Source organism: Ceratotherium simum, chromosome 12, assembly GCF_057802395.1.
Source record: "Ceratotherium simum simum isolate JZ-2026a chromosome 12, ASM5780239v1, whole genome shotgun sequence".
In the NCBI taxonomy this organism is placed as follows: Eukaryota; Metazoa; Chordata; class Mammalia; order Perissodactyla; family Rhinocerotidae; genus Ceratotherium; species Ceratotherium simum.
In genome coordinates this window covers 56,702,085-56,729,732 of record NC_141911.1, presented here as the reverse complement: position 1 = coordinate 56,729,732, position 27,648 = coordinate 56,702,085, and the positions used below count along the sequence as shown (strand labels likewise).

Sequence of the window (27,648 nt, the reverse complement as noted above, 5' to 3'; positions counted from 1 at the left end):
TAGACCAAGTGTGCCTAAAAGCCAGCATGAAATCTCCCATAGTCTGTATGGTGGAGACAAAATTCTGCTAAAGGGAAGGTACTTGCTTTAAACGCAAAACTCATCTCCTTCAAGAAATTTGTTATTCGAAGCTATAAAGGGCAGGAAGGTCAAGGGTTAAACATAAATATTTCTTGGGGAAGAACTGAATTATCAACAGTCTTTTCGGAGCTCTCAATCAAAAGCTTAGAAGGACCACACCAAAATAACAGAAATAAACCAGCAGTCATAAGACTACAAAGGAGCCCAGCCCAGCTTGGTCTCTGATTGCATCAGCTCCTCACCCTATCTTCCCAATGAAAGAAAGGGGACACCTTCTCTGATGAAAGACATTATCCGGAACTTTACAATCATCACACTGTCTGACACACAATCAAAAATTATTAGACAGAAAAAAGGACAGAACTATGTGATTGATAATCTAGAGAAAAAAGAGACAATAGATGCAGACTCAGAATAATCCAGATATTATTGCTAGCATAGGGTAAAATAACCATGCTTAATATGTTAAATAAATTAGAGTAGATTGGGAAAAAATGGATAAAAGATGGTGAATTTCAACAAAAAACCCAGAATCTATAAAAATGAAGAATTAAAATTCCATTCTAAAATGAAAAAAATATATATATATAATATTTGATATTAAGAACTCTTTGGATATATTCAATACCATCCTGATTACAATGAAAGACCGGATTAGCAAATTCAAAATAACAGGTCAATAGAAAATATCCAAACTGAAGTATAGAGAAAAGAAGGATAGAGAAAACAGAGCTGAGTGGAAAAGATATATGGGACACATTTAAAAGGTATAACATACATGCAATTGTGGTCTCCAAAGAAAAAAGAAGTATCAGCTTGAAGCAATATCTGAAGAGACAATGGATAAGACTTTTCTAAAACTTATGAAAAGTATCAACCCACAGATTTAAGAAACTCAATAAACCAAAAACAGAAAAAATACCGAGACCACACTTGGGCATATAATCAAACTGCCAAAAAAACTAAAGATAGAAAATCTTAAAAGAAACCAGAGAAAAAGGCACTACTGTCAAAGGAACAAAAGTAAAACTTCAGGAAATTTTTCAACAGAAACTACAGATGCATAAGACAAGTTAATGCTGAAGGAAACACATACACAGACAGGCTCGTACAAAACCTTCTAAACCTCTAACTCTACATCATGTGGAAATATCCTTCAAAAGTGAAAATGATTAGAGAATAACAATAAGTGAATTTAGCAAGGCTGCTTGTTACAAGATCAATATAAAAAAAATTTGAATCCCTACACACTAACATTAAAAAATATACAAAAGAGTATTTACAAACAATATCATTTACAATAGCAACAAAAAACATCAAATACTTGGGAATAAATCTAATCAAAGACGTGTTGGACCTGTACACTGCAAACTATAAAACACTGCTGAGGAAAATTGAAAAAATTCTAAATAAATAGAGGGATATACCAGATTCATGGATTAGAGGATTCAATATTGTAAACAGGTCAATTCCCACAAATTAATCTAAAGATTCAATGCAACCAATCAAAATCCCAGCCAGAATGTTTGTGCACTCAGCCTCTCATGGCCTCTGGAAAGCTCCACCATACCCTCAAAAGAGAATGGGAGTGAAAAAAATAAAAACTGCATTAATATTATTTTGAAAATAATTTTGACTTCATATGGTCTCAGAGACCTAGGGTTCCCATACCATACTTGGAGAAGTACTAAACCATCCATGTCCCTACTTACCTAGATGACCATTTCACAATTCTTTCTTCACAAATCTCACCTATTTATCCTTGCTCCCTACCCTCACTCCCAACTACTGACTTCACTTCCTATAGAATAAAAAAGTATTTAAATAAATAATATAAATAACATACATAACTATGTGCATACACACACACACACACACACACACACACACACACACACACACTCCTACGTATGTATAATTAGAAGAAAACTTCCACACACTCACTGGAATATCTGTTCTACCAACCCACCTGCATTTTTATTGAAATATTCTGCTTTCTCTCCTCTAACTACAGATGAACCATCTGTGATCTTATCCCATCCACTTATTTACCAGATCCTACCCTATCTTACCTACTCAATGACATATTTTCAGCAACTGACCCTTTGTCCCTTGAACAACCAATCTCATCTCTTCTTTCGCACTCTCAAAACCACATCCTTCTCCAGCTGTTCTTCAACTTCACTGCTCCTTTTTAAAGCAAAATGCCTCACAAATTCTGCCTATATTTACTGTCTATTTACTCGTCCCATTCACTTATGATCCTATTATTATCAAGCTTTATTTTCCACTCTACCAATACTCCAAGACTTCCATGTTGCTATATTCAATGCTCAATCCTCAACTCAGCAGAAATACTTGACATAGTTTTTCTCTCCCTCCTTCTAATGACACTTTGTTCACTTCCTCACTTGGGTCTCTCCTCCTATCACACTAGCTACTCTTTCTTCATATCTTCCCAACCTTTCAATTTTGAAGTACATCAAGTTTCAGATCTTGGATGTTCTATTTACATTCACTCCTTACATAAACTCATTAATGCACTTAAATACCATCTTTATTCCACTGAAACCAAGTTTATATATATAGCCAGCGCCTGTTCTCTGAATCCAGACTTGTAAATCGAACTGCTTACTCAGCTTCTCTGTTTAGATGTCTAATGTTGAATATATTCAAAACTAAACTTCTGACCTCTAACCCCCATCTTGCTCTTCCCTTAGTCTTCACCTTTTCAGTAAACAGCAACTCCATCCTTCTAGTGTCTCAGGCCAAATATTTTAGAATAGTCCTTTACTCCTCTATTCTTCTCATACTCTACATCCAGTGTGCTATCAGATCAATCTTAAAAATGATCAGAATACAACACTTCTCACTATCTCCATCACTTCACCAAAGTCCAAGCACCATTGTCTCTCACTTCAATTACTGCATTAGCCACTTACTGGTTTCCTTGCTTCCACCCTCACCACTCTAGTTCTCAACAGAGTAGCCAATGTGATCCTTCAAAATCTTAAGTCAGATGATGTTACTTCTCTGTTTAAAAGACTTAATGGCTTTCAATCTACTCAAAGTAAAAATGAATGTCCTTACAACAGCCTCCAAGTCCATACATTGTATGTATGGCTCCTCACTACTTCTCTGCTTGTCTCCTACTACCCACCCCCCCCCGCTCACTGTTCCAGCAACACAGGCTCCCCCTTGTTTTTCTTGGATAACATTAAGCCAACTCCCACCTCAGGACTTTGCACTTGATATTTCCACAGTCTGGAATGCTCTTGTCAGAGACTTCCTTCAGAATGCCTCAACCTCCCCTATATAAAATAGCAACCCTCTCCCAATCCACCCTGCACATCAGGCCTATCTTCCTTACTCTGATTTGATTATTCACACAGTGCTTACCGCCAAGTGATCTGCTATAAATTATCTTCTTAACTCCTCATTTTTCTACCAACCACCCACTCCAACCCTCAAAACGTAAGCTCAATAAACACAGACGACATCTGCCACTTCCATTTACTAATATATCCCAGTATTAAGAATAGGATCTGGTGCATTCCTGGTATCCAATATATATTTGATAAATCAACAAATGAATGAATAAACCAAAGTAGAATAGAGAACTCAGAAATACATACCTACATGTGTAAAGGGTAGTTTGGTACTATCTCATAGAGCTGAAGATGAATATACATACCCTATGACCCCAAATTCACATCTAAGTATACAACTTGCCATCACCATTCACTGCTTTACTCCTACTATATGCCCATGAAGGCACCCAAGAATGTTCTTACTAGCACTGTTTCGTAAAAGTTAAAAAGTTGAATACATTTTAAATGAGTATCAATATGCTAACAAATGACTTATAGTATAAAGAATGGAATTATATACCACATAGTAGTTAAAGTGAATCATGTAGATCCACATATAACAACATGGATAAACATAAAAAAACAATGTTACACAGAAAATGTCTGCAGAATAGTGCTAGCAACACAATACCATTTACATAGGACAGTGGTTTTCAAAGTGGGGTCTGGGGATCCCTAGGAGTCTCCTATACCCTAAACTCTTTCAGGGTCATCATAAAACTAAGACATTTTTTGCCTTTTTCATTCTCGTTCTCTTTCAAGGATACAGTGGAGTTTTCCAGAGGCTGCATGCAGAAGCAAATATCAAAATTCACCTGTCTTTTATTAAGTCTAATATTAAAAAGATGTGCAAAATATGTAAAACAATGCTACTCTTTTAAGCGTTTTTTTTGGTCTTGGACAATATTGTTAGTGTTTCATTAAATGTTATTTATGTTAATATATAATGGATTTATTATTATTAAGTCTATTAATACACATTTTTAAAAATTTACAATTTAAATTTCAAATACAGCAAATATTGATAGATACAAACTACACAAACAAAAGTTCTTTGAGGTCCTCAATAATATTCAAGAGTGTAAAGGGGATCTAGAATAAAAAAGTTTGAGAACCACTGATACGGAATCAAAAATGTAAGAAACTAGAGTATATAACAAGCATGTATATATACATATCTCCCTATGTAGTCAATCTGCATATAACTAGACAAACCACATAGATATAAAAAGTAAATTCACAGGAGGGGTCACTTCTGAGGTGTGAGTTAGGAATTAAGAAGGGATACCTGGGGGACTTCAAACGTGGATTATTTTTTCTTTAACACAAAACAGAAAGCCCAATTTAAAGCAAATATGGCAAAATGGGTAGGTACATGCATGTTCATTTTCCTATTTTATTTACATTTCTGTATAACTGAAACACTTCAGGGGTAGGAACAATCTATTTCATCCACAAATTTTTTTCTGCAACTATTTCTTCCCCTTTGGTGTCATTAATTTTGCCTTTCAATTCCTGTGAAATCCATGGTTTGCAAACTGCTTCTCTCTCTAAAGTAGCAATTTAATAAACAGATTAACTGAGATTTAAGCTACAGAAGTTTTTCTGCTTTCTAAATGAATATGAATTTTAAACGATAATCTCAGAAAGAATGATGGGAATTCCAGAGATGAAACTATGGATTTATAGAAGAGAGGCAAAAGATGACCTCATATGACTCACACCACATAAATCTGATGCTGTTAAAAAAAATTCTATTTGATAAAAATTAATTTTAACATGAATTATAAAAGATATAAACAAAATAATCAAAAATACTGGTTTAAAATGGACTCTTTTAATCTATAACTATATAATCTATATGTATAAACTGCTCAACGGAAAAACATGGAATATTTCAAAACTGAATATGGTTAGAGCAACACAAATTATCAATGTGACCAATACTATAATGTTTGAAATTAAAATATAGTTATTAATTCAAGAAATAGTTACTGAGTCCCTATTATATTGTAAGCCCTGGAGATACAAAGGTGACAAGATAGGCAAGCACTCTGCCCATTCCGGCAAGTAGGCAGAAAGTCAAAGTTAGCAAATGCACAAAATAATTCCAGATTATGATAGAGACTGAAAATTAAGAAATAAAAAAAAAAAAAGTGGGATGATGTGATTTAAGAAAATGACTGGGTGGGGAGACTTCTAAAGACTCAGTAGACAGGGAAAGCTCTCTGAGGAGCAACATCAAAGCTGGTACTAAGTGATACAAGAGCAAGGAGCCATACAAAAATCTGCTGGCTGGAACCTGACCTATTTCAGAACATAAGGCAATGTGGGTGAAGAGCAATGAACAAGGGGAAAAAGCACTACAGTCGAGGTCAAAGGCTAGGCAAGGGCTGGACCACTTAAAGCTCAGATTTTATTCTAAAGGTAGTGAGAGGTCACTGGCAGGTTTTAAGCAGAGAAGTAACATGATATGATACTCTAACTGCTTTGGGAAGATAAGAGGAACAACAATAGCAACAAGAAGGGGAGTTAGGAGGCCACTGCAGGAGTCTAGGCAAGAGACAACGGGGATGGAGAGAAAAGCAGGTATTTGTTTTATCTTGGACATAGAACAAAAGTAGCTGATGGACTGAGTGCAGAGGATGAGTGAAATTGAGGAATCAATGATGACTCCTAGATTTTTGATAAAATTAATCACTTCCCATTTGAAATATCATATCCTTAGTTTTTGTATTGTTAGCTATTTTCAAAACAGTGGTATATCACAAACCACCCAAATCTCAGTGGCTTAAAATAACAATCATTTATACTTTCTCCTGTGTCTGTGTGTTTGTTGATCTACCCTAGGCTTGGAGTCAAGCTGCACGTGGGGTTTGCTCTGCTCCACATCTCTGTCATCCTCCTTGGACCAATAAGCTAGCCAGCACGTGTCCTTCTCATGGTGATGGCAGAAGCAAAGGCAAGCCCAACCACTCATGCACATTTTAAGCCTCTGTTTGGGTCATGTCTGCTAACATCCCATGGCTGAGCCAAAATCAAAAGGCAGAGAAGTACACTTCTCCTGTAGAAAGACCTGCTATATCACACGGCAAAGACCAAGGATACATGGAGAGATGAAGAACAAAAGTAAATAATTCGATCCACCACAGTTTCTATGCATTCAAATCATGAGTCATAATTGTAAAAGGTCACCAGTTTCCGGAAAGCTCCAAATCATTCTTCAAGATAACCACAAGCAAGATATAATTAGTTCTCTTAATTAATACTTATTTTTATTAAGCAATTACATGAAAATTTTCAAATTCTATTTTATTACCAAAGACTATATTTAGCTATACATGTATACAGCAGGAAAAAAATGACATTAGGACTATTTCTGAGATTAGGATAACAGAAAAGAGAGAAATTGGTTTTAAATTTAAGACAATTACACAAGGTATGGTTAAAGACATCACTAGAACAACTACAGGGTAAAGACAGGCAACCAACCAGAATGCACTTCAAAGATATTTTTAAGGGCAGAAAAATAGGTAATCATTTATTTTACTTCATAAAATTTTAAAAACCAGCAAAATTGCTAAAAGCAAAGTGAGGGGCTAAAAAACAAACTACACAAAAAAAATCTACAACATATATAACAAACAAAAGGTCCATATCCTTATTATACATATGAAGTTCTTACTAACACTAAGAAAAATAAGAATATTCTTACTTATTCATATCTCCTTATCAGCTTCAACATTGTCTCATAGGCTTAAAATATCTCTTGAAAGAATAAATGAGCTTAATGTGCTCTGGTGAGGTTATGGAAACCTGACACATACTTTAGATGGAGCAGAACTAAATTATCAAGAGATTTTAAAGATAAGCAGAGAAATTTGAATTTGTTGTGTAGGTTTTCACAGGCTCAGAGGAACGACCTAAAGAAAGTACTGTTTTACTATGGTTAACTGGCCAACTGTGAGCAAAATGAATTAGAATATAGAGGCTAAAATTAAGTAGACCAACTAGGAGTAGATGAATAGAAATTCTAGATTAGGGTAAAAGAATTCAAGAAACAGTCCAAGAAAAAGATTAAATACCTTAGAATAGAGTAATATAATAGAAAATAGTCAAGAAAACTCTACAATCTAGCCTAGGGCAGTGCTTCTCAAACTTCAAACATGCACAGGATTCACATACAAATCTGGTTAATAAAGGGAGATTTAGTCAGTAGACCACAGACTCTGCATTTCTAATAATTTTCCAGGTGATGCCAATATTTTTGATCTTAAGATTACACTTTTAAGTAGAAAGAGTCTAGGAAGTAAGAATAATTATGGAACAACTTAGATAAAAAGAGTCAGTTTTCCCAGAATTCCAGATAACGATCAAATTTCATGCTTTCTTCCCATTCTGTGTCCCTCCTCCTTGGTACTTATCAAAGCTGCATTTTTACATTTATTTTTGTGATTATTAGTTCAATGTATTTCCCCCCACTTAACTGTGTCCTGTTTGGCTCACCACTTTAGCCCTGACACTTAGCACATAGCTGGCACACAGCAGGTGCTGAACATTTGTTTAAGAAATGAATGAATAAGTCAATGAATAGAAATGCTGGAAGAGATGCTAGTTTGAATATAGGAAGGTTAGTGAGGGACACTCCAGTGAAAAGATATATGTTGATCAGAACAAAGATAAAGGCTATTGAGGCAGATTTGATTGCTATCATATTAGATATGAGCATCAGTAGCCAAGTAAGTAAATAAAATTATTGAAGGAATACGTATAAAGAGAAAAGATATAAGTAAGTTTTGTTGGACAAAGATCCAGAGAGAAAATACAGTAAGTGCCACCAAAGAATGTAGTCAGACAGGAGATTCTGAAAGGAAGAGAGTAAAAATAATGAAAAAAGTGCTAAAATACATCATCTAAGGCTAGACTGAGCAGTGAGTTCAGAAACTTCTCTGCATAAACAGCCTTCTGTGAATATGTAGAGATAGAAGCCATACTTGGGTAAGTTAAGAAGAAAAGAGGTGACAGGGAAGAAGTAGCAGCACTTGTATACACAGATTTGAGATAATACAAAAGCAAATTTGGGGGGAGATAAAAAAATATAGCTTTTTTCTTTTTCAGAGAAATAGGAAACGTGTTCACGTTTGAACATGCCTATAGGAGCCAAGCTGGCATAAATAAACAAATGAAGTGGTTTTGGGATAGACTAACAGGGAGTGGGGGGACTGGATCAAATTAGAGCATGTAAGCCCCATACAAAGACAGGAGCTGACTCAGCTTCGCCAGATTACTGCTTCAAAGGAATGAGAACCTAATTGACAAAATTCCCAGCATTTGTCAAGAAAAATCAAAATCTGGATATGTGTGTAAAATTTCTTGAATTGGGTAAAAAACATATTCAATCTATAGGGCACCACTTTACTCTCTCTGGTCTGAAAAAAATCTGAGTTATATAAAAGAATGGCCGAGCAGAATTAAGAACGTGGCTGACGTTAAACAGTATAAATATGGAGCCGTGTGTTACGCCATTATAGCAGAAGTGATTAAAGGCTGAGGACTGGTTCAGTAAATGACAAGGAATATCAGGAACCAAAAGCAGCAGCACTTGGATAGGAAGTATAAAAGACAGAGCCTATCTAGGGTAGAAAGAGTTTAGGAAGGGAAAGTAGGAGGGTTTGAATGAATGGAAGTCCATCTTAAACTAAAGATAACATAGTTAAAAGTCAGAAACAACAGACAATTCAGTTTAAAGTGACAATCTTAGACCAAAAGAAATGTAGAATTTTGATTATGAAAATTATATTGATTCATTTATTTTATTCAAAATGTGAACAGTGAAGACACTTTTACAAAATCTTTTAATCTGATAATAACCATTTAAGAAAGATAATGACACTTATCTCACACAGCATTAGTTATATAAAACAGATAATGGAAAGAGAATATTTTGCCTTGAAAATACCCCACAACTGAGGGCAAGAAGGAAGCACACGTTCCAGTCCCATTTGGTTCTTAGCCCCTTTGCTGAGTTTGCCAAAAATATCTGGAGGTGGTTGAGACACAAGATAGACATCCGGCCACTTAAAGTTAGCTGGACCAATGCCATATTCATACATGCTAAAGAGCAGACAGCAGGTTAATAAATTAATAATCACTATACCAGTCTAGTCTGCATTTAAAACCGACCTAAATGATATAACATTTCAATTTCCTTTCTTATGCAAGAGATTCAGCTGTTCTTCAATTAGGTTCAAACACATTCTAGATAGGTAAGCAGCATTGTTCATTCAAACAATAACCATTTAGCACTTACTATATGCAAAATGCTGGTGAAAGCACTACGGTAAATATAAAACAAAAATCAGTCATGAATACTGTCATGAAGAAGCATACACCTAATAGAGGAGATACAAGATATATGCATAAATAACTACAAATGAAGCTAAATATCTAAAGAGATGCAAGTGAAGAACTATAAATATTCAAGGAGAAGGAAGTGAAAAGATTAAGAAGATACCACCATTCAACGATTCCTATTTGACATAAAAAACAAATGTCCGAGTTCAGTCTTCCAGTTCCCAACCCTTCTCTAACAAGCCATTGTTGCCTTTTACAACTAACACAACTTTTCTGCTAAACTCTCAAAGTCTCAAGTCATTCATCATTAATTCTTCATCACAATTTTATTCCAGTTAACTCATAACTCGTGGTAACCCTGAAGATGTTTAATTCCTATCAACATTACACCGAACAAAATCTTTTTTTTACTCAACTCGGGAAAACTAACATCACATAGAAAATTCACACCTGGTCTTGCAGATTGTTAACCAGAAAGAAAAGTTAGGAAATGATATCCAAGCAAGAACAAAGATTTGCATTTCCCAGGTCCACATCATCTAAATCTCCAAAAAGACTCTTGGGTTAAAGGATCATGACAGTATGGTTCAGAAAAGAGTTTCTGGTTGAATGAAATAACCATCTTCAGTAATGCTTCTAAATCAGTCCCAAGACCTAAAACCACCACCTCCCTAACTTAGATGCCTTGTCAAAAATAAATAGAATTTGTTTTATAGTTATAGGACTACTAGGAAACTCTACCTCTAACACTAACTCAAGACAACTCAACACAAATATACAAGGTTTTGCAATAAAAGCCTGAAGCGGAAGGCAGAATGAAAGATATCAGCTTTTGGTTCTCAAAACAAGGGAAAATGTAATTCTCATCAACTTAGTTCCACCAACAGAAATGGGAAAAAAAAAATATTCTAAAATGTAATAACAATAGCTCAGTTAAGAAAGAAAAATAGGGAAAAAAAAAAGAAATTAATGTGTCTTCATTCATCATTCCTTTTGGAAGATCATATAATTCTATTAGTGTTAAAATGTTTATGTGTTGCATGAACACTCTAACAAGTATTTGGAAATAAGATCAATATCAGTGTACGAATTTAAGCTCCATGAAGGCAGGGCATTTTGTCTGTTCTATTCACTAATTTATCTACAGCTGAACTCTACCTAACACACAGAAGGTTCTCAAAAAATATCTCCAACTGAACTGGGCTTAAAACACAAAAGACTCTCAATAAATATTTGCTGTAAGAATGAATGAATGAATGTCTGAAGACATTTCACGACAACTAAATCTAAGAATCAACAGAGTACACTATACCATATCAGAAGGGAAGGAAAGGAGCAATATTTAACTAGAGTAATATGAAGTTCTTCTCACTTTTTTTTTTTTGTGAGGAGATCAGCCCTGTGCTAACATCTGCCAATCCTCCTCTTTTTTTTTTTTTTTTTTTTGCTGAGGAAGACTGGCTCTGGGCTAACATCTATGCCCATCTTCCTCCACTTTATATGGGACGCCACCACAGCATGGCTTGACAAGCAGTGTGTTGGTGTGCGCCCAGGATCCGAACTGGCGAACCCCAGGCCGCCCCAGCGGAGCGCGCACACTTAACCGCTTGCGCCACTGAGCCGGTCCCTTCTCACTCTTCTTTTAATTATCACCAAGAAAACCTAATTTCAATAGACTGGTAATTAACAAGTTACCACTTAGCTATATGACTTCATGTAAGAAGTTAGCTTATAATACTACATATTGTATCTAGTATCATTAAGGGAAGTAAAACCCAAGAGTGGATAAAAAGTATTCATTACTGAATCACTCTGCAATTTCCCCAGCTCCGTGGATCCGTGAAGAACTAAGATTTTTCTTTACCAATTTTCTATTACTACTAAATTGTTTCACATATGAATATATGAAACCATCAATATTATCAAGTGGTAGGTGTTACGAAAATAACAATACACAACGGCTTGATCTCCCATCATGTTATAATTAGCTACTTCCATCTGTCTCTCTCAAAATATTGTAACTCCTTGAAAACAATTATCTTTTGCCCCATTGTCTACCTGTTGAATTACATATGCCGCCTAATATAAAATAAAATACATTCCTATTAAACAAATAGGAATACTTATTCCTATTTAAATAAAATACATTCCTATTAAAATTCTCTAAAGAGTTAACAAGTCAGTCAATCACTAATAGAACTTACAATAAAATCTTAACTATTTGTCCAAAACTAGAGGCCTGGATCACCTAATGCCATAGGCTAGGCAAAAATATTTCTTTTTAACTTTCAATTGCGTTCTCATGTTTGCATTCGACTATGGTTGCATTATGGCTTCACAGCCTTAGAGGAAATGTATCTCTATGAATTATCAGAAACAGTTGTGCCAATACCAAAGTTACCTCTTTTATTTAATGATTAATTACTGTAATGAAGAAAGAAAGTGACTCAGGTTTTTGAAAGATCCAGTAGGGGATTAAAAGCACCAAAATGGTCCAAGTAGAAAGACTAGGTTTTTCCTACCAAAGTATAGATGGGAATACAAATGATTAGTTCCTTCTGTCAATCAGAAAATCAGTACTGCTGTGGTTTTTACATACAGTTCTATTTGCTTCTCAGTTCCCTTCAATTAGTAACTAAAATTCACACAGGAAAAAAAAATTATAGGAGGACCGTCTCAGTAGAAAGATCTTTTTCAGGAAACCTATGATACTGTAGAGAAAGATCTGCTCAGTAACAGAATATATCAAAAATATACAGTTATCAGACATGATTTTAAATATTTAAATGTATTAGAAATTTACATACAAATTTCAATAAAATGAATTGTATAATTACATAATTTAGTTAGATTACATTCAACTTGACTAAGCTCTTTGAAACTGGTTTTCTAAGCTGTCAAATTCAAATAGCTTACGAAATTACTTACAAGAAATGAAAATTCAGCTCTTCAACTAGTGATAGTATCTTCAGAAAAAGCAGTAAGTCAAGATGAAAAGACTTGTTTATGTACAGACTTGAAGTCTCTTAAAAAGTAAAGTTTTATATTCAAGACTACCTTATTGATTCCATACAGTGATTCCATATTAAACACTGTCCATCAAACCTGGCATCTCATATTTGTACCATAGGCGTCCACCAACAGATTTCCTCATTAATTTAAGAATGATACAACAGTTGTAGCCTTGATTTTGATGGCTAACAGCAAAAGATAATAGCTTGCCTGGAGTTTTACTGGACTGCATTTATACATTAAAAAGTCTGCAAGAGGCAGCCCACCCTAGAGTCTGGCCCCACCCAACAACAAGCCCTCGGGCAACTTGTGGGCCTGCATAGATTGGTGACTGGATTCTCTGCAGCCTGGCAACTGAGCCAACTTCAGCAGGGCAGGGCGTGCACAAGGAGCTGGTGGAGAGTGTGGGGCAGTGGTGGAGTGTGTGGGGCTCCCGCCGTGGAGAGACTGGGTCCGCTTCGGGAGGTCAGGGCACGCACACGGGGCAGGACTGTGTTGAGTGTGTGTGTGGACCTGTGGGCGGCAGGGCTTGTCAGCTGCAGAAGACTTGTGCTTCTTAAAGACCCACATAGGCGGTTTGCCCCACCTTCCAAAGCCTGAAACAATCGGATGCTCCCGTGCCTGAGGCCAGCCCCACCAAGCTACAATCCTCAGAGAGCTGACAAGAGACCTAAAGGCTGAAGGCTTATAGCAGTTGTAAGCCCCTGAGCCTAACAACCTGCCACGCTGGGGGCCTACTCACTTAAAAGAAATACTGCAACATAAATGTGGTATTAGAACTTGCAGCCAACTGTGCTGGGGCTCCCCACACCTGATAAAAGAGACTGAAGGGCCCACAACTACAAGCAGCTGAGCATTACAACAGCTGGCTAGGAGCATAACTCGGCCAACCTGGGCACCTACAGGGAGAGCAAACAGGCCACAACAGAAGGACACACGTAGCCCACATAGGGGTTACCCCTGGAACATTGAGAAATGAGGGAAGCACACGGCAGGCCTCCAAAGGCATCACTTACATAAGGTCACATATCCAAGAGCAGGAGCCGTAGCTGACCTACCTAATACATAGTCACAAGCACAGGGAAACAGGCAAAATGAGGAGGCAAAGGAATACATTCCAAGTAAGGGAACAGGACAAAACCCCAGAAAAGGAACTAAGTGAAACAGAAATGAGCAACCTACCCGACAGAGAGTTCAAACTAAGAGTGTTAAGGATGCTCACTGATCTGGGGAGAAGAATAGGCGAACTCAGTGAGAATGTCAACAAAGAAGTGGAAGATATAAAAAAGAACCAATCAGAAATGAAGAATACAATACTGGAAATGAAAAATTCATTAGAGGGACTCAAAAGCAGAGTAGAGGATACAGAAGAACGGATCTGTGAGTTGGACGAAAGACTAGAAGAAATTACCCAAGGTGAACAGGTAAAAGAGAAAAGAATTAAAAAGAGTGAGGACAGTCTAAGGGACCTCTGGGACAACATCAAGTGCACTAACATCCATGTTATAGGTGTCCCGGAAGGAGATGAGCAAGACAAAGGGGCAGAGAATCTATTTCAAGAAATAATAGATGAAAACTTCCCTAACCTAAGGAAGGAAACAGACATCCAGGTACAGGAAGCACAGAGAGCCCCAAACAAGATAAACCCAAAGAGGCTCACACCAAGACACATCATAATCAAAATGTCCAGAATTAAAGATAAAGAGAGAATCCTAAAAGCCGCACGAGAAAGTCAAGTTACATACAAAGGAAACCCCATAAGGCTATCAGCTGACTTCTCAGCAGAAACCTTACAGGCTAGAAGAGAATGGCACGATATATTTAAAGTGCTAAAAGAAAAAAACTTATAGCCACGAATACTCTACGCAGCAAGGTTATCATTCAAAATGGAAGGAGAGATAAAAAATTTCCCAGACAAGCAAAAATTAAAGGAGTTTGTCACCAAGAAACCAGTGCTACAAGAAATGTTAAAGGGACTGATTTAAGGGGAAAAGAGAAGACCACAAATAGGAAAAATTATCTATTTCCATGATAAGAGGGTAATGGATACAAATGCACAAAAAAGAGGTTAGATATGATATCAAAAACATAAAATGAGGGAGGAGGGGAGTTAAAGAGTAGAGCTTTCGGTCAAACTAAAGAGACCACCAATTCTGTACAGAAGAAAAAAGGAACAGAGAAGGACTACTAAAACACTGAGAAAAACAGAAGTTAAAAAATGGCAGTAAGTACATACTTATCAATAGCTACTTTAAATGTCAATGGTCTAAATGCTCCAATTAAAAGGCATAGGGTGGCTGACTGGATACAAAAACAAGACCCATATATACGCTGAGACACAAGAGACACACTTCAGACCTCAAGACACTCACAAACTGAAAGTGAAGGGATAGAAAAAGATACTCCATGCAAATGGCAATGAAAAGAAAGCTGGGGTAGCAGTACTCATATCAGACAAAATAGACTTTAAAACAAAAACTGTAAAAAGAGACAAAGAAGGGCATTACATAATGATCAAGGGAACAATCCAACAAGAGGATATAACACTTGTAAATATCTACGCACCCAATGTAGGTGCACCTAAATATATAAAGCAATTATTAACAGACATAAAAACAGAAATAGACAGTAACACAATAATGGTAGGGGACTTTAACACTCTACTTACACCAACGGATAGATCATCCAAACAGAAGATTAATAAGGAAACACTGGCTTTAAATGATACACTAGAACAGATGGACCTAGTAGATACATATAGAGCATTCCATCCAAAAACCGAAGAATACACGTTCTTTGCAAATGCACATGGAACATTCTCCAGGATTGATCACATATTAGGCCACAAAACAAGTCTCCACAAATTTAAGAAGATTGAAATAATACCAAGCATCTTTTCTGACCACAACGGTATGAAACTAAAAATCAACTATAGGAAGAAAATCAGAAAAGCCACAAATACATGGAGATTAAACAAAATGCTACTGAACAACGACTGGGTCAACGAAGAAATCAAAGAAGAAAGCAAAAAATACCTGGAGACAAATGAAAATGAAAATACGACATGCCAGAATTTATGGGATACAGCAAAAGCGGTTCTAAGAGGGAAGTTTATAGCGATACAGGCCTATCTCAACAAACAAGAAAAATCTCAAATAAACAATCTAACAATGCACCTAAAGGAGCTGGAAAAAGAAGAACAAACCAAGCCCAAAATCAGTAGAAAAAGGGAAATAATAAAAATCACAGCAGAGGGTCGGCCCTGTGGCTTGGTGGTTAAGTGCGTGCGCTGCAATGCTGGTGGCCCGGGTTCGGATCCCGGGTGCGCATCGAGGCACCACTTCTCCGTCCATCCTGAGGCCGCGTCCCACATACAGCAACTAGAAGGATGTGCAGCTATGACATACAACTATCTACTGGGGCTTTGGGGGGAAAAAATAAAATAAATAAAATCTTTAAAAAAAAAAAAAAAAAAAAAATCACAGCAGAAATAAATGAAATAGAGACCAAAAAAACAATAGAAAAAATTAATAAAACCCAGAGCTGGTTCTTTGAAAAGATCAACAAAATTGACGAACCTTTAGCTAGACTCACCAACAAAAAAGAGAGAAGGCACAAATAAGTAAAATCAGAAATTAAAGAAGAGAAATTACAAGAGACACCTCAGAAACACAAAAGATTATAAGAGAACACTATGAAAAGCTATATGCCAACCAATTCAACAACCTGGAAGAAATGGATAAATTCTTAGAATCATACAACCTTCCAAAACTGGATCAAGAAGAAGTAGAGAATTTGAATAGACCAATCACCAGCAAGGAGATTGAAACAGTAATCAAAAACCTCCCCAAAAATAAAAGTCCAGGACCAGATGGCTTCCCTGGTGAATTCTACCGAACATTCAAAGAAGACTTAATACCTATCCTTCTCAAACTCTTCCAAAAAATTGAGGAGGGGGGGAAGCTCCCTAAGTCATTCTATGAATCCGACATTACCCTGATACCAAGACCAGACAAGGGCAGCACAAAAAAAGAAAACTACAGGCCAATATCACTGATGAACATCGATGCGAAAATCCTCAACAAAATACTAACAAATCACATACAACAATACATTAAAAAGATTATACACCATGATCAAGTGGGATTTATTCCAGGTATGCAGGGATGGTTTAACATTCGCAAATCAATCAATGTGATACACCACATTAATAAAATGAAAAACAAAAATCACATGATCATCTCAATAGATGCAGAGAAAGCATTTGACAAGATACAGCAGCCATTTATGATAAAAACTCTTGAATAAAACGGGTATAGAAGGAAAGTACCTCAACATAATAAAGACCATATATGAGAAACCCACAGCCAATATCATCCTCAATGGTGAAGAACTGAAAGCTATCCCTCTAAGAACAGGAACCAGACAAGGATGCCCACTGTCACCACTCCTATTTAACATAGTACTGCAAGTCCTAGCCAGAGCAATCAGGCAAGAGAAAGAAATAAAAGGGATCCAAATTGGAAAGGAAGAAGTGAAACTGCCACTATTTGCAGATGACATGATTTTATATATAGAAAACCCTAAAGAATCCACCAGAAAACTTTTAGAAGTAATAAACGAATATGGTAAAGTTGCAGGATACAAAATCAACATACAAAAATCAGTTGCATTTCTATACACTAACAATGAAGTAGCAGAAAGAGAAATTAAGAATACCATCCCATTTACAATTGCAACAAAAAGAATAAAATACCTAGGAATAAACTTAACCAAAGAGGTGAAAGAGCTGTACACGGAAAACTATAAAACATTGCTGAAAGAAATTGAAGAAGACACAAAGAAATGGAAAGATATTCCGTGCTCTTGGACTGGAAGAATTAACATAGTTCAGATGTCCATACTTCCTAAAGCCATCTATAGATTCAATGCAATCCCTATCAAAGTTCCAACAACATTTTTCACAGAAATAGAACAAAGAATCCTAAAATTTATTTGGAACAACAAAAGACCCCGAATAAGTAGAAGAATCCTGAGAAAAAAGAACAAAGTTGGAGGTATCACACTCCCTGATTTCAAAATATACTACAAAGCTATAGTAACCAAAACAGCATGGTACTGGCACAAAAACAGACACACAGATCAATGGAATAGAATCGAAAGCCCAGAAATAAACCCACACATCTATGGACAGCTAATCTTTGACAAAGGAGCCAAGAACATACAATGGAGAAAAGAAAGTCTCTTCAACAAATGGTGTTGGGAAAACTGGACAGCCACATGCAAAAAAATGAAAGTAGACTCTTACCTTACACCATACACAAAAATTAACTCCAAATGGATTAAAGACTTGAATGTAAGACCTGAAACTATGAAACTTCTACAAGAAAACATAGGCAGTACACTCTTCCACATCAGTCTTAGCAACATATTTTCAAGCACCATGTTTGACCGGGCAAGAGAAACAATAGAAAAAATAAACAAATGGGACTACATCAAACTAAAAACCTTCTGCACAGCAAAGGAAACTATCAACAAAACGAAAAGACAACCTAACAATTGGGAGAAGATATTTGCAAACCATACATCTGACAAGGGCTTAATCTCCAAAATGTACAAAGAACTGATGCATCTCAACAACAAAAAAACTAGCAACCCAATTAAAAAATGTGTAAAAGACCTGGACAGACATTTCTCCAAAGAAGATATACAGATGGCCAACGGACACATGAAAAGATGTTCAAAATCATTAACTATCAGGGAAATGCAAATCAAAACTACAATGAGATATCACCCCACGCCCGTCAGAATGGCTATAATTAACAAGACAGGAAACAACATGTGTTGGAGAGGATGTGGAGAGAAGGGAACTCTCATACACTGCTGGTGGGAGTGCAAACTGGTGCAGCCACTATGGAAAACAGTATGGAGATTCCTCAAAAAATCAAGGATAAACTACCATATGATCCAGCTACTCCACTGCTGGGTATTTATCCAAAGAACTTGAAAACATGAATGCATAAAGATACATGCACCCCTGTGTTCACTGCAGCGTTACTCACAATAGCCAAGACTTGGAAGCAACCTAAGTGCCCATCAAGGGACGAATGGATAAAGAAGATGTGGTATATATACACAATGGAATACTACTCAGCCATAAGAAATGATGAAAAACAGCCATTTGTCACAACATGGATGGACATTAAGGGTATTATGCAAAGTGAAATACGTCAGAGGGAGAAGGTCAAATACCGTATGATTTCCTTCATGAAGTAGTAGATAATAACAACAATAAACAAACCCATAGAGACAGAGATTGCATTGGTGGTTACCAGAGGGGAAGGGGGGAGGGAGGAGGGCGAAAGGGATAATTCAGCACATGTGTGTGGTGATGGGTTGTAATTAGTATTTGGGTGGTGAACATGATGTATCTATGCAGAAATAGAAGTATAGGGATGTACACCTGAAATTTATACAATGTTATAAACCAATGTTACTGCAATAAACAAAAAATTAAAAAAAAAAAAAAAGTCTGCAAGAACATCACACCTCTCAAAGACACATCTCTCCAGCTTTAATAAACCCCTCCCACGTCTGAATTCTATACCAGTATCCGTAACGATCCTTCTAGACTACCACTCTCTCTATCACCTATATGAGTAATCTGAAAACTACACTGAAACCACAACTGTGACACACACCCCTGTCCTCCAACTTTACATAAACAAACTTCTAAACTACTCCACTTCCAGTCAAGTCCTCCAAAGAATTTCTATGATTATAAACCTGTATACATACACATGTATTTCAAATTCCAGCTCTGCCACTCACCGGCCTGTAACCTTGGACAAGTTACTTAGGCTCTCTGTGCGTCCATTTCCTCATCTATAAAATGGGAATAGTAATAGTACCTACCTTATAAGATTGTCAAGAAGATAAAATGATTTAATATTTGTAAAGCACTTACAACAGTGACTGACACACAGTGCTTGCTATTATTAATATTTTCAATATCATTCAAATTTCACAGATTTCATACCATTAGATCTGAGGACAACATAAGAACAAACATCACTCTTCACAGCAATTCAAAGCCTGCTCACATGACTCCAAAAGACACATGCACACAGAGACAGATGGGACAGACACACACACACACAAACATACACACACATACACACTAACCTCCAGTGCATAGTGTCCCTGAATCTTTGGGAAATAAACTTTTGCCTGCTTATTGTGGAGGGGGAAAGGTATATGGCAAAATGAGTAATTCAAGCAGCAGTGAGGCAACACCAAGCACAAAATAACAATTTGCCTGTTTCTTTTACAAGGAGCAGAGAGGTGATATGCAAAAAATTATTTTCAAGGACTCATGTTTTCTTGAACACATTTTGAATCTGGAAGCGCTCTGAAAAGCAACCTGCTCTTCTTAGACCAATCCATTTACCATGGAAAAATGCTTAATTGAGGTGAGGAAAAAAACTGGTTTTGTATCACTCACTAAAAATACTAAAACGATGTCAATTTTTCATTATTTTATACATATGACATATTTCAAAATATCACTCAACTTTTTATTTACTTGATAGGAGAATAAATCCCAAAACACATTAGCAGATTTTCTTCAGATTCTCAATGGCCAATGAACTCTTTCAAAGAGAACTTTCCTTATTTAAAGATATAATACGATAAACAAAAAAGATAGTAGATTCTACACTGAGAGTTCCTCTAAATTCAGTGCCACGTATAGTTTGCCCTCCCTGAAAACGTAGCCTAGTTTCCAGGCAGCTACATGTTCTTCTCTATCATAAGAACAAATTCCTTGCCAACTCTAGGTAATATTAGAAAAGTAAATAAATTATTAATTGTCACAAATTTGAAAAAAAATTAAATCTCTGCAGTGCTTCACATTCTGTTATTAAACAAGTAAAAGACAGTTTTAATTCATATCCTGTCCAATACAAAGCTTAAATTTTGTTTCCTTCAATATTCAAAGTAAACAGGTGTATTCACAACCACACACTATCCCTAAATGTACAGCAGTAGTAATGGTACCCCACAGTTAAAAAAAAAGAAAAACACTAATTTTTGCACAGACCAGAACACCATGACATTCTTATTGTTACCTTTTAAATGCTTCAGCTGGGTTTCTCTCACATTCCCCAGGCTGTAAGAGGCTCTGGACGGCTGGATCCCTTAGCTTGTCCTCATATCCTTGGAGCAGTCCACTGCGGCAGATCTGGGCAACCAGACCTCTAACAAACCCTCCAACACACAAAGTATCAGAGTCTTGGGCTTTGCAGAAATGAAAGGCCAAAGCCTGGCGATGTAAACCTCTCTGCAAGCTTGTAGGTGAACTTGGCCACAAGAGCTCAGTACATAGAGCTGTCTTGCCACTGCCAGGCCCTCCTACCAGTAACACACCCCAGGCAGCTCCTTTTCCAGAGACAACACTAGCATTATTCCCAGAATTCATGACAAGGGATGGGGTGTTGACAGCACTATTGCAGCAGTTAGATTTCTCCTGGAGGCAATGCTGAAGCTTGTGGAAAACCCACTCCCTACAGTAAAACTGCTTCCCCTGCAGTAAACTCGTTTGAGCCATTTTGCAGACTTTCTCTTCCCAAGGGTTAGTCATAATAGGTTTCTTATCTTCAACATTTGCTAGAAGCTGGATACATCAACACAGGTCTTTACATCCATTGGGACATAACTTGCATACCAGAGGTTGACTCTGAATGACAGAGTAACCAGCTACAGTCAAGTTCAACAGCCTCAGAGTCCACTTGCCAATAGAATGTGCGTGACTTTATTTGGCTCTTTATTCTTGATTACCAGCAGAGAATATATCAGTTTAATTGTTGAACTGGTGGAAAATTGCCTGGTTCCAAAGCTTGGCAACCCTTTTCCTATGATGGGTCACATGACTCCATGGTTACATCTGGAGTTTATGTGACGGTGGATGTTTCAAATATGCAGATGAGACAATACATCTGGAAACCTAAAGAGAAAGCCCAATCTTTCAATTTGTACAGGATGCTTCTCTGGATTCCAAGTGTTAATTCTGTATCTGAAAATTAGACGCAGAAAACGTGTCCATTATACTAAATGTCATCAAAGTGATTACATTTATACAGTAGGTAGGTAGCCCTACACTTCTTGAAGGATAGTCACTTAAAGTACTAGCCCTTGCCAGTTTCCGGCATCTGGGCAACTGCCAGAGAGAGAACTGTTTCAGATTATGGCCTCTTATGTGGCAGAAATAACAGACCACCGTTAACACCTTCTAATTCAAAGCGTTCATAACATGCATTTTTTCAAGACAGCAGATTCTTAATGAGCCTGTTCACAGGTTTCTCAGTTTAAGATGTCCAGGTAAACAACAATTTCCATAAGTAACTAAAATAAAACAAACACAAATATCTTAGTGCAAAATATCATACGTTAAATAAATGCTTACCTATCAAAGGATACGATTTACCAGTTAAAGTAATCCCCAAAATCCATATACTTCATCCTTGGCACTTTCAAAAAGTTGGACAATTACCCCAAGATCATAATTACATTTTCCCTTCTGTATTTTTCTTCCTCTACGGTTATGTTTCCCAAACAGCTACATTTTAATCAGGTTACCCTAGATTTTTAAAACCTCACTGTATAAGGGGGAAAAAAAGACTTTAGGTACGTACAGTAACATCCTTAACTCTGGTCAAAAAGGTCTTTCCGACTAGCTTGGTAGAATAGCGCCAGCTAAGGAAGCTTTATTAACTTACACAGACCAGCCAGTCAAGGATTCTGTTTACTGCACTAGCCACACACTTCTTTGTTGATAGTTTGCAAAATCTAGGGGATGATTACCAGGGTCGCGGCTGGATGGGAACGAGTTAAGAAAAACAAAAGAGGGGAGGCGAGGGATGATTTTACATGAATGATAAATCCAAACACAAAGACAACGTGAATCCTTCCTTCCTCTACGCCAAAGGGGAAGGTTTAGGATGGAGGTGAGGAGTGGGATCTACTACTGTGGCCGGAGAAAAGCCTGCGGGGGAGAATGCCTTCCGAGGCAGGAAAGGGATAGGGAGAGGGTGCTTCAGGGCTGGTGGGTGTTTGCCTACAGTTCCGGCCTCCGGTTTCAGCTGAGAGACAAAAGGAGCTCCGGGATTCCCAGCGACGGGAACCACCTTGGGTTTGAGCAGCCCCAAGGAGCCACAGGGGGGCCACCTCGGAGAGGCCACGGTCGGAGGTGCAGTCTCCACACCGAGGTCTCCCTCTCCAGAAGGCTGGGAACGCCTCGACACCCGCCCCGCCCCGAGATCGGGGTGTGTCTTTTGAAGGGGGAGGGGGGCCCGGCGTCTCTGCCAATGCCTGAGGAGGGGTCGCCTCCCGCTCGGGGTCCGGCTCCGCGCGCCGCTCCCGCCCCCGCCCGGCCCACCGCGGAGCCAGGGGAGAAGTCGGGTCTGGGGCCGGAGGCTGGAAAGGCTGGGAGGGTGGGTCAGGTCCGAACCCCAGGCGCAGCCCCCGAGCTTCCGACCTGAGGGAGGGGCCTCGCCGCCGCCCCCCGGTTACCTCGGCCCCAGCCGCCGTGGCCGCTGCCGCCGCCTCTCAGCCTCAGACACTTGCTTCGCCCAGCAGCCGCCGCCGCCAGCGCTCCCCGGACTCCAACTGCAGCCGCCTCCGCCGCCCGGCCTGGAGCACGCTCCCAGCTCCAGAGCCTCCTCTCGGCGCCCGGCAACTGCCAGTTCCAGCTGCCCCAGCAGCCTCGGTCGGGCTCCTCCCAACCCCCACCGGCCAACGGCCGCCGCTGCCGCCGCCGCCGTCAGGGCACTGACTGTCTCTGGCTGCCCCGGCCCCGGCCGGCTCCGCCCCGCCCCACTCCGCGGCCCCGCCCGCCCGGCCAGGCCCCGCCCCCGCCCGCCGCTCGGCCTTTCTTCGCGCGGCGGCTCCGCCCCTGGCTCCTCCCCTAGCCCCTCCCCTCCCCCACCGCGTCCGCCCGTCGCCGCCCGTGCCTGGGCGTGTGCGGCCGCCTGGGACCCGCTGCCAGCACCGCGGGGAGACCTTTCTGGGGGCGACCTTGAGGCCCCGCCTTTCTCGGGGAGGGGGCGGAGAAGGGGGCGGGGGCTGCGTTCTCACGTCCCAGAGCTCAGGCGAGTCGCTGCCCCCACCCACCCCGTCAGCGCTCGGCCCTGAGCCTTCCTTTGTCTTAGAGGCTGGAGGGCCTCGCTGGCTTTGGGGGCCGTATCCGCTCCTGGGAGGGACAGTTGAGCTGGGGGAGTTGCCCTTTGCCTTTTCCTTGACCCCCCCCCTTGCCGCAAAAGGCCATGCCAGACCCGTCCTGCGCCTCAGTTGTCGGGGTCCCCTTCCAATCCATTAAATTCTGGTGATGCTTTTACTTTCTAAGCCTGGGACTAAGAGAAGCAAGGAAAAGACTGGGAAGAATGTTGTAAAAATAAAAATAGTAGGGGTATAGGGCGACGTTCCCACCTGCCTAGTGAAAAAGACATGGCCTCCACCAAATGTAGGTTGAAAGCAGTCATGATGGGTCTCAGGCCCCTGACCTTCTGGACAGTTGGATGACCCGCATGGGCCACTATAGAAGAAAAAGGCCATGGTCGAGGGCAGAACAGAGGTGAACTGCCCTGGAGAGCCTGACCACAGGCAGTTACTGTTGAACTAGACAGGCCAGTTGTTTGCAGTCACATGGACCTGGATTATTTAGATTACACATTTCTGCTGGGAAAGTAAATGTACTGTCAACTGATAGAATAGAAAATGTACTCTCTTTATTATTTTATTACTTCTGCTGAAACCACGAACTCTCCGTCTCCCATTCTCCATTAATTTGAATGTGTTTGTTTCCCAAATATTAAGCCAGTCTCCCATCTGGTTTTAGGAATTTCAAAGTGTAGCTATCACGCGTAACTAGAAAAACGGATAACCGCGTAGATTGTGCTTGTGTTTACGTTTCCATTCTGTTCGTTTCCAGCCTGTCTGTGGCATTTGAAGCTCGTTGATCTTAATATCTAATTTATTTACTGTGAATTCTGAGGTTCTTTTCCAAAACACAAGCAAAAAAGGCAGAATAGTATAACTTCTCCAAAATTAGAGAGATGAAAGTGATTTTTAAAAAACTACAATTTTGATTTACGTTTGTGTAAGCATTTTAATTACCCCTTAGCTTGTTTGCCGTGCAGCTTGACAGTCATTGACTCCTTCCGTTTCATGGTTGTAAAATTATATGTTTAGAGAAAAATTTTAAATAAGCGATATGTACATAATATTGTCATTTTCATTAAACTATTTGCTAATACGATAATTAAAATAATTTCTGCTCAATAGAGAAGTTACAGAAACTTTGGGTTTAGAAGGCCTATTTTTTTATGATAACTATCATGGAATGCTGTTTTAAATAATATCAGTCATAACTAAGCAGTAATTCATCTTCAGACTCATGTAGAATTTTTTTTTCTGCTTTAAAGTTTATTTGATGTTTCATTTTTATGGCTTTTTGCTTTCCTTAATAGAAAAACTTCTGAAGAGCCCTACACATCTTTGTATTCAGAACACTTAACAAGGTTCCCTGCACGTAAAGCGTGTCTGTTCTTTCATTCCATGATCGCTTACTTAGAGAATTCCTATGCACTTGGCATTATGTTGAGAATAGTGGGAGGTTATAAAGGTGGATGAGCACAGTTTCTTAAAGTCGGGGAGGTTGTTGCAGGGCAAAGGAAACTTGGGATTGCTTTAGCCATCCTTTCTTTTCAAAGTATCCATTTATCTTCCCAGTTTTCCATATGAAGCTATGATGTTTTTTAAGGCCTTTCTACCTCCTCTCAACCAAATTTATGCCTTTACGTCCCTCTCACCAAAAGTCTGAAATCTCCACTGTTGAAAAGAAGGAAAAAAAAAAAAGTATATATATATATATATATATGCCCAGTATATAGTGGACCCATTTATTAGCCAAACCAGGACATTTTTTGAGATCAAAAAAGAGACAATAAAAATAATTAAAACTGTCCAATTGTGTAATTCTTGGATATACTTATCTATTGACTGGAAACTTGTTTTTAGTATAGATACTGAATAGTTCTGTTCAAACATTATTTTCCAAAAAATGACAATAACATATATTAACACATAAATATATGTTTATATAAAACATTTTACAAAACTTCTTTTTATCAATTACCTGAATGCTAAAAATGGCAGAAGCAGAGTACTTTTGGTACATATTCACATACTTTAATCAATTTTCTAGCATATTTTCTCCAACATCACATACTGTATTTTTCCAAAGAATGCATTTTTTTTTAAAAACATGGTTTTCCTTATTTTTGGTTTGTTCACAAAAATTGCCTGAAATCTTCCTCACATTTGAATAAATTTGAAATTATTGACACTTCAACGAATGCTCTTCTGTTGACCATAGTATTTTTAATTGAAAATTTTCTAAGTGCTGAGGTACCTAGTAAGTTCAAAGCAAACTCTGATAAATAAAACATATTCTCAATTTTAATTTCTTTATATTGAAATGTACAAATTTTTCAGCCCAAGTCTTCTTATAGGTGTATCTTTTTTTTTTTTTTTTTTTTTAAAGATTTTATTTATTTTATTTTTTCCCCCCAAAGCCCCAGCAGATAGTTCTATGTCATAGCTGCGGTGTATCTTTTTTTTAACCTCACTCAGAGTAACATCCTTCAACAAATGTGTTAACAAAAGAAAGGTCATCATATATATTTTCTTTGTGTTTATTTTGATGGTTTCAATCAAATTTAGATACTGAAAAATTATAGGTCTTCTCATTTTTAATCCATTTGGATATGAAACATGAATTTATCCAATTAAAAACAGCAGCTCCATCAAAAGATTCTCCCCACAAGTTGAGATATTCCAAAGCACAATCAAAAATTTGAAAACTGAGTCTTTTATAATGTTTGTGCTCTCATCATGGAGTATGTTCAGTTATTTTCTTGATTTGTAGAGGTAAATTTCAATATCTTCCTATTTGCAGCCTTTGTTTTCAGTGATTACAATACCTAAAAGCTGCAGAAGTCAAATACTTTGATTTTAGAGTTGCAATGATTTTAAATGAAGTGCTGTGAAAGTTTAGAGGACTCATTTTAGTCCTCTAGTTTAACTAGTGTAGGTCACTCAGGTTATTTACAAAGTAACTTTTCAAATAGTTATTGTTGGCAGTCTTTCAGATTATGTCACAAAATTAAGGAACTCAGTTCACTGCACAAAAGCATTCAGCCTACTTGCTGTATGCTCTATTGTGGGATGACTCAGTCTCTATTTCACATATTTCAGATAGATTTTACCTTTAATCTTCCACATTTACCACTGATTCTCAGAAGTGGCAGCCTGGTGAGTTCATGCATTTCAAAGACAGCAGCAGCAATTGGGGCTGGCTGGGTGGCGTAGTGGTTAAGTTTGCGGGCTCGCTTCCGGGGCTCAGGGTTCACAGGTTCAGATCCCAGGCATGGACCTACATACCAGTTTCAAGCCAGGCTGTAGCCAGCGTCCCACATACAAGATAGAGGAAGATGGGCACAGTTGTTAGCTCAGAGCCAATCTTCCTCACCAAAAACAACACAAAAAAAAACCCCACAAAGACAGCAGCAGCAGGCCAGGGCGCCCCGGACTAGTACACCAAGCTCCCAGGATCAGCAAGCTTGCAAGTTTCTCTGACTACTACCAAGACCAGGGGTGTCTACCTAGCTTCTCATATCAAGCTGTTTTGGTTTTTTCATCTAATATCCTACATACTATCCTTGAAAAGGAAGGGGTTAGTTACTTTGCATCTGGAAAGAGTCCGGAAAAGAGT

The 27,648-nt window shown here is 38.4% G+C and overlaps 1 protein-coding gene across 2 annotated transcripts in view; it reads right to left on the bottom strand.

Moving 5' to 3' along the window:
- The window catches only part of ANKRD50 (ankyrin repeat domain 50), a 55,288-nt gene extending 31,665 nt beyond the window's left edge, over window positions 1-23,623 (bottom strand). Inside the window, exons 1-2 of one of the 2 annotated variants that reach the window (XM_087437648.1) lie at window positions 23,388-23,623; window positions 20,948-22,220 (exon numbers count right to left, since the gene is read on the bottom strand). In XM_087437648.1, the coding sequence (XP_087293774.1) occupies window positions 20,948-21,459 (512 nt within the window). In that variant the 5' untranslated portion in view covers window positions 21,460-22,220; window positions 23,388-23,623. The remainder of the gene's footprint in view (window positions 1-20,947; window positions 22,221-23,387) is intronic. The other variant, XM_014784537.2, reaches the window with a different exon arrangement.
- Window positions 23,624-27,648: the final 4,025 nt, after the last annotated feature.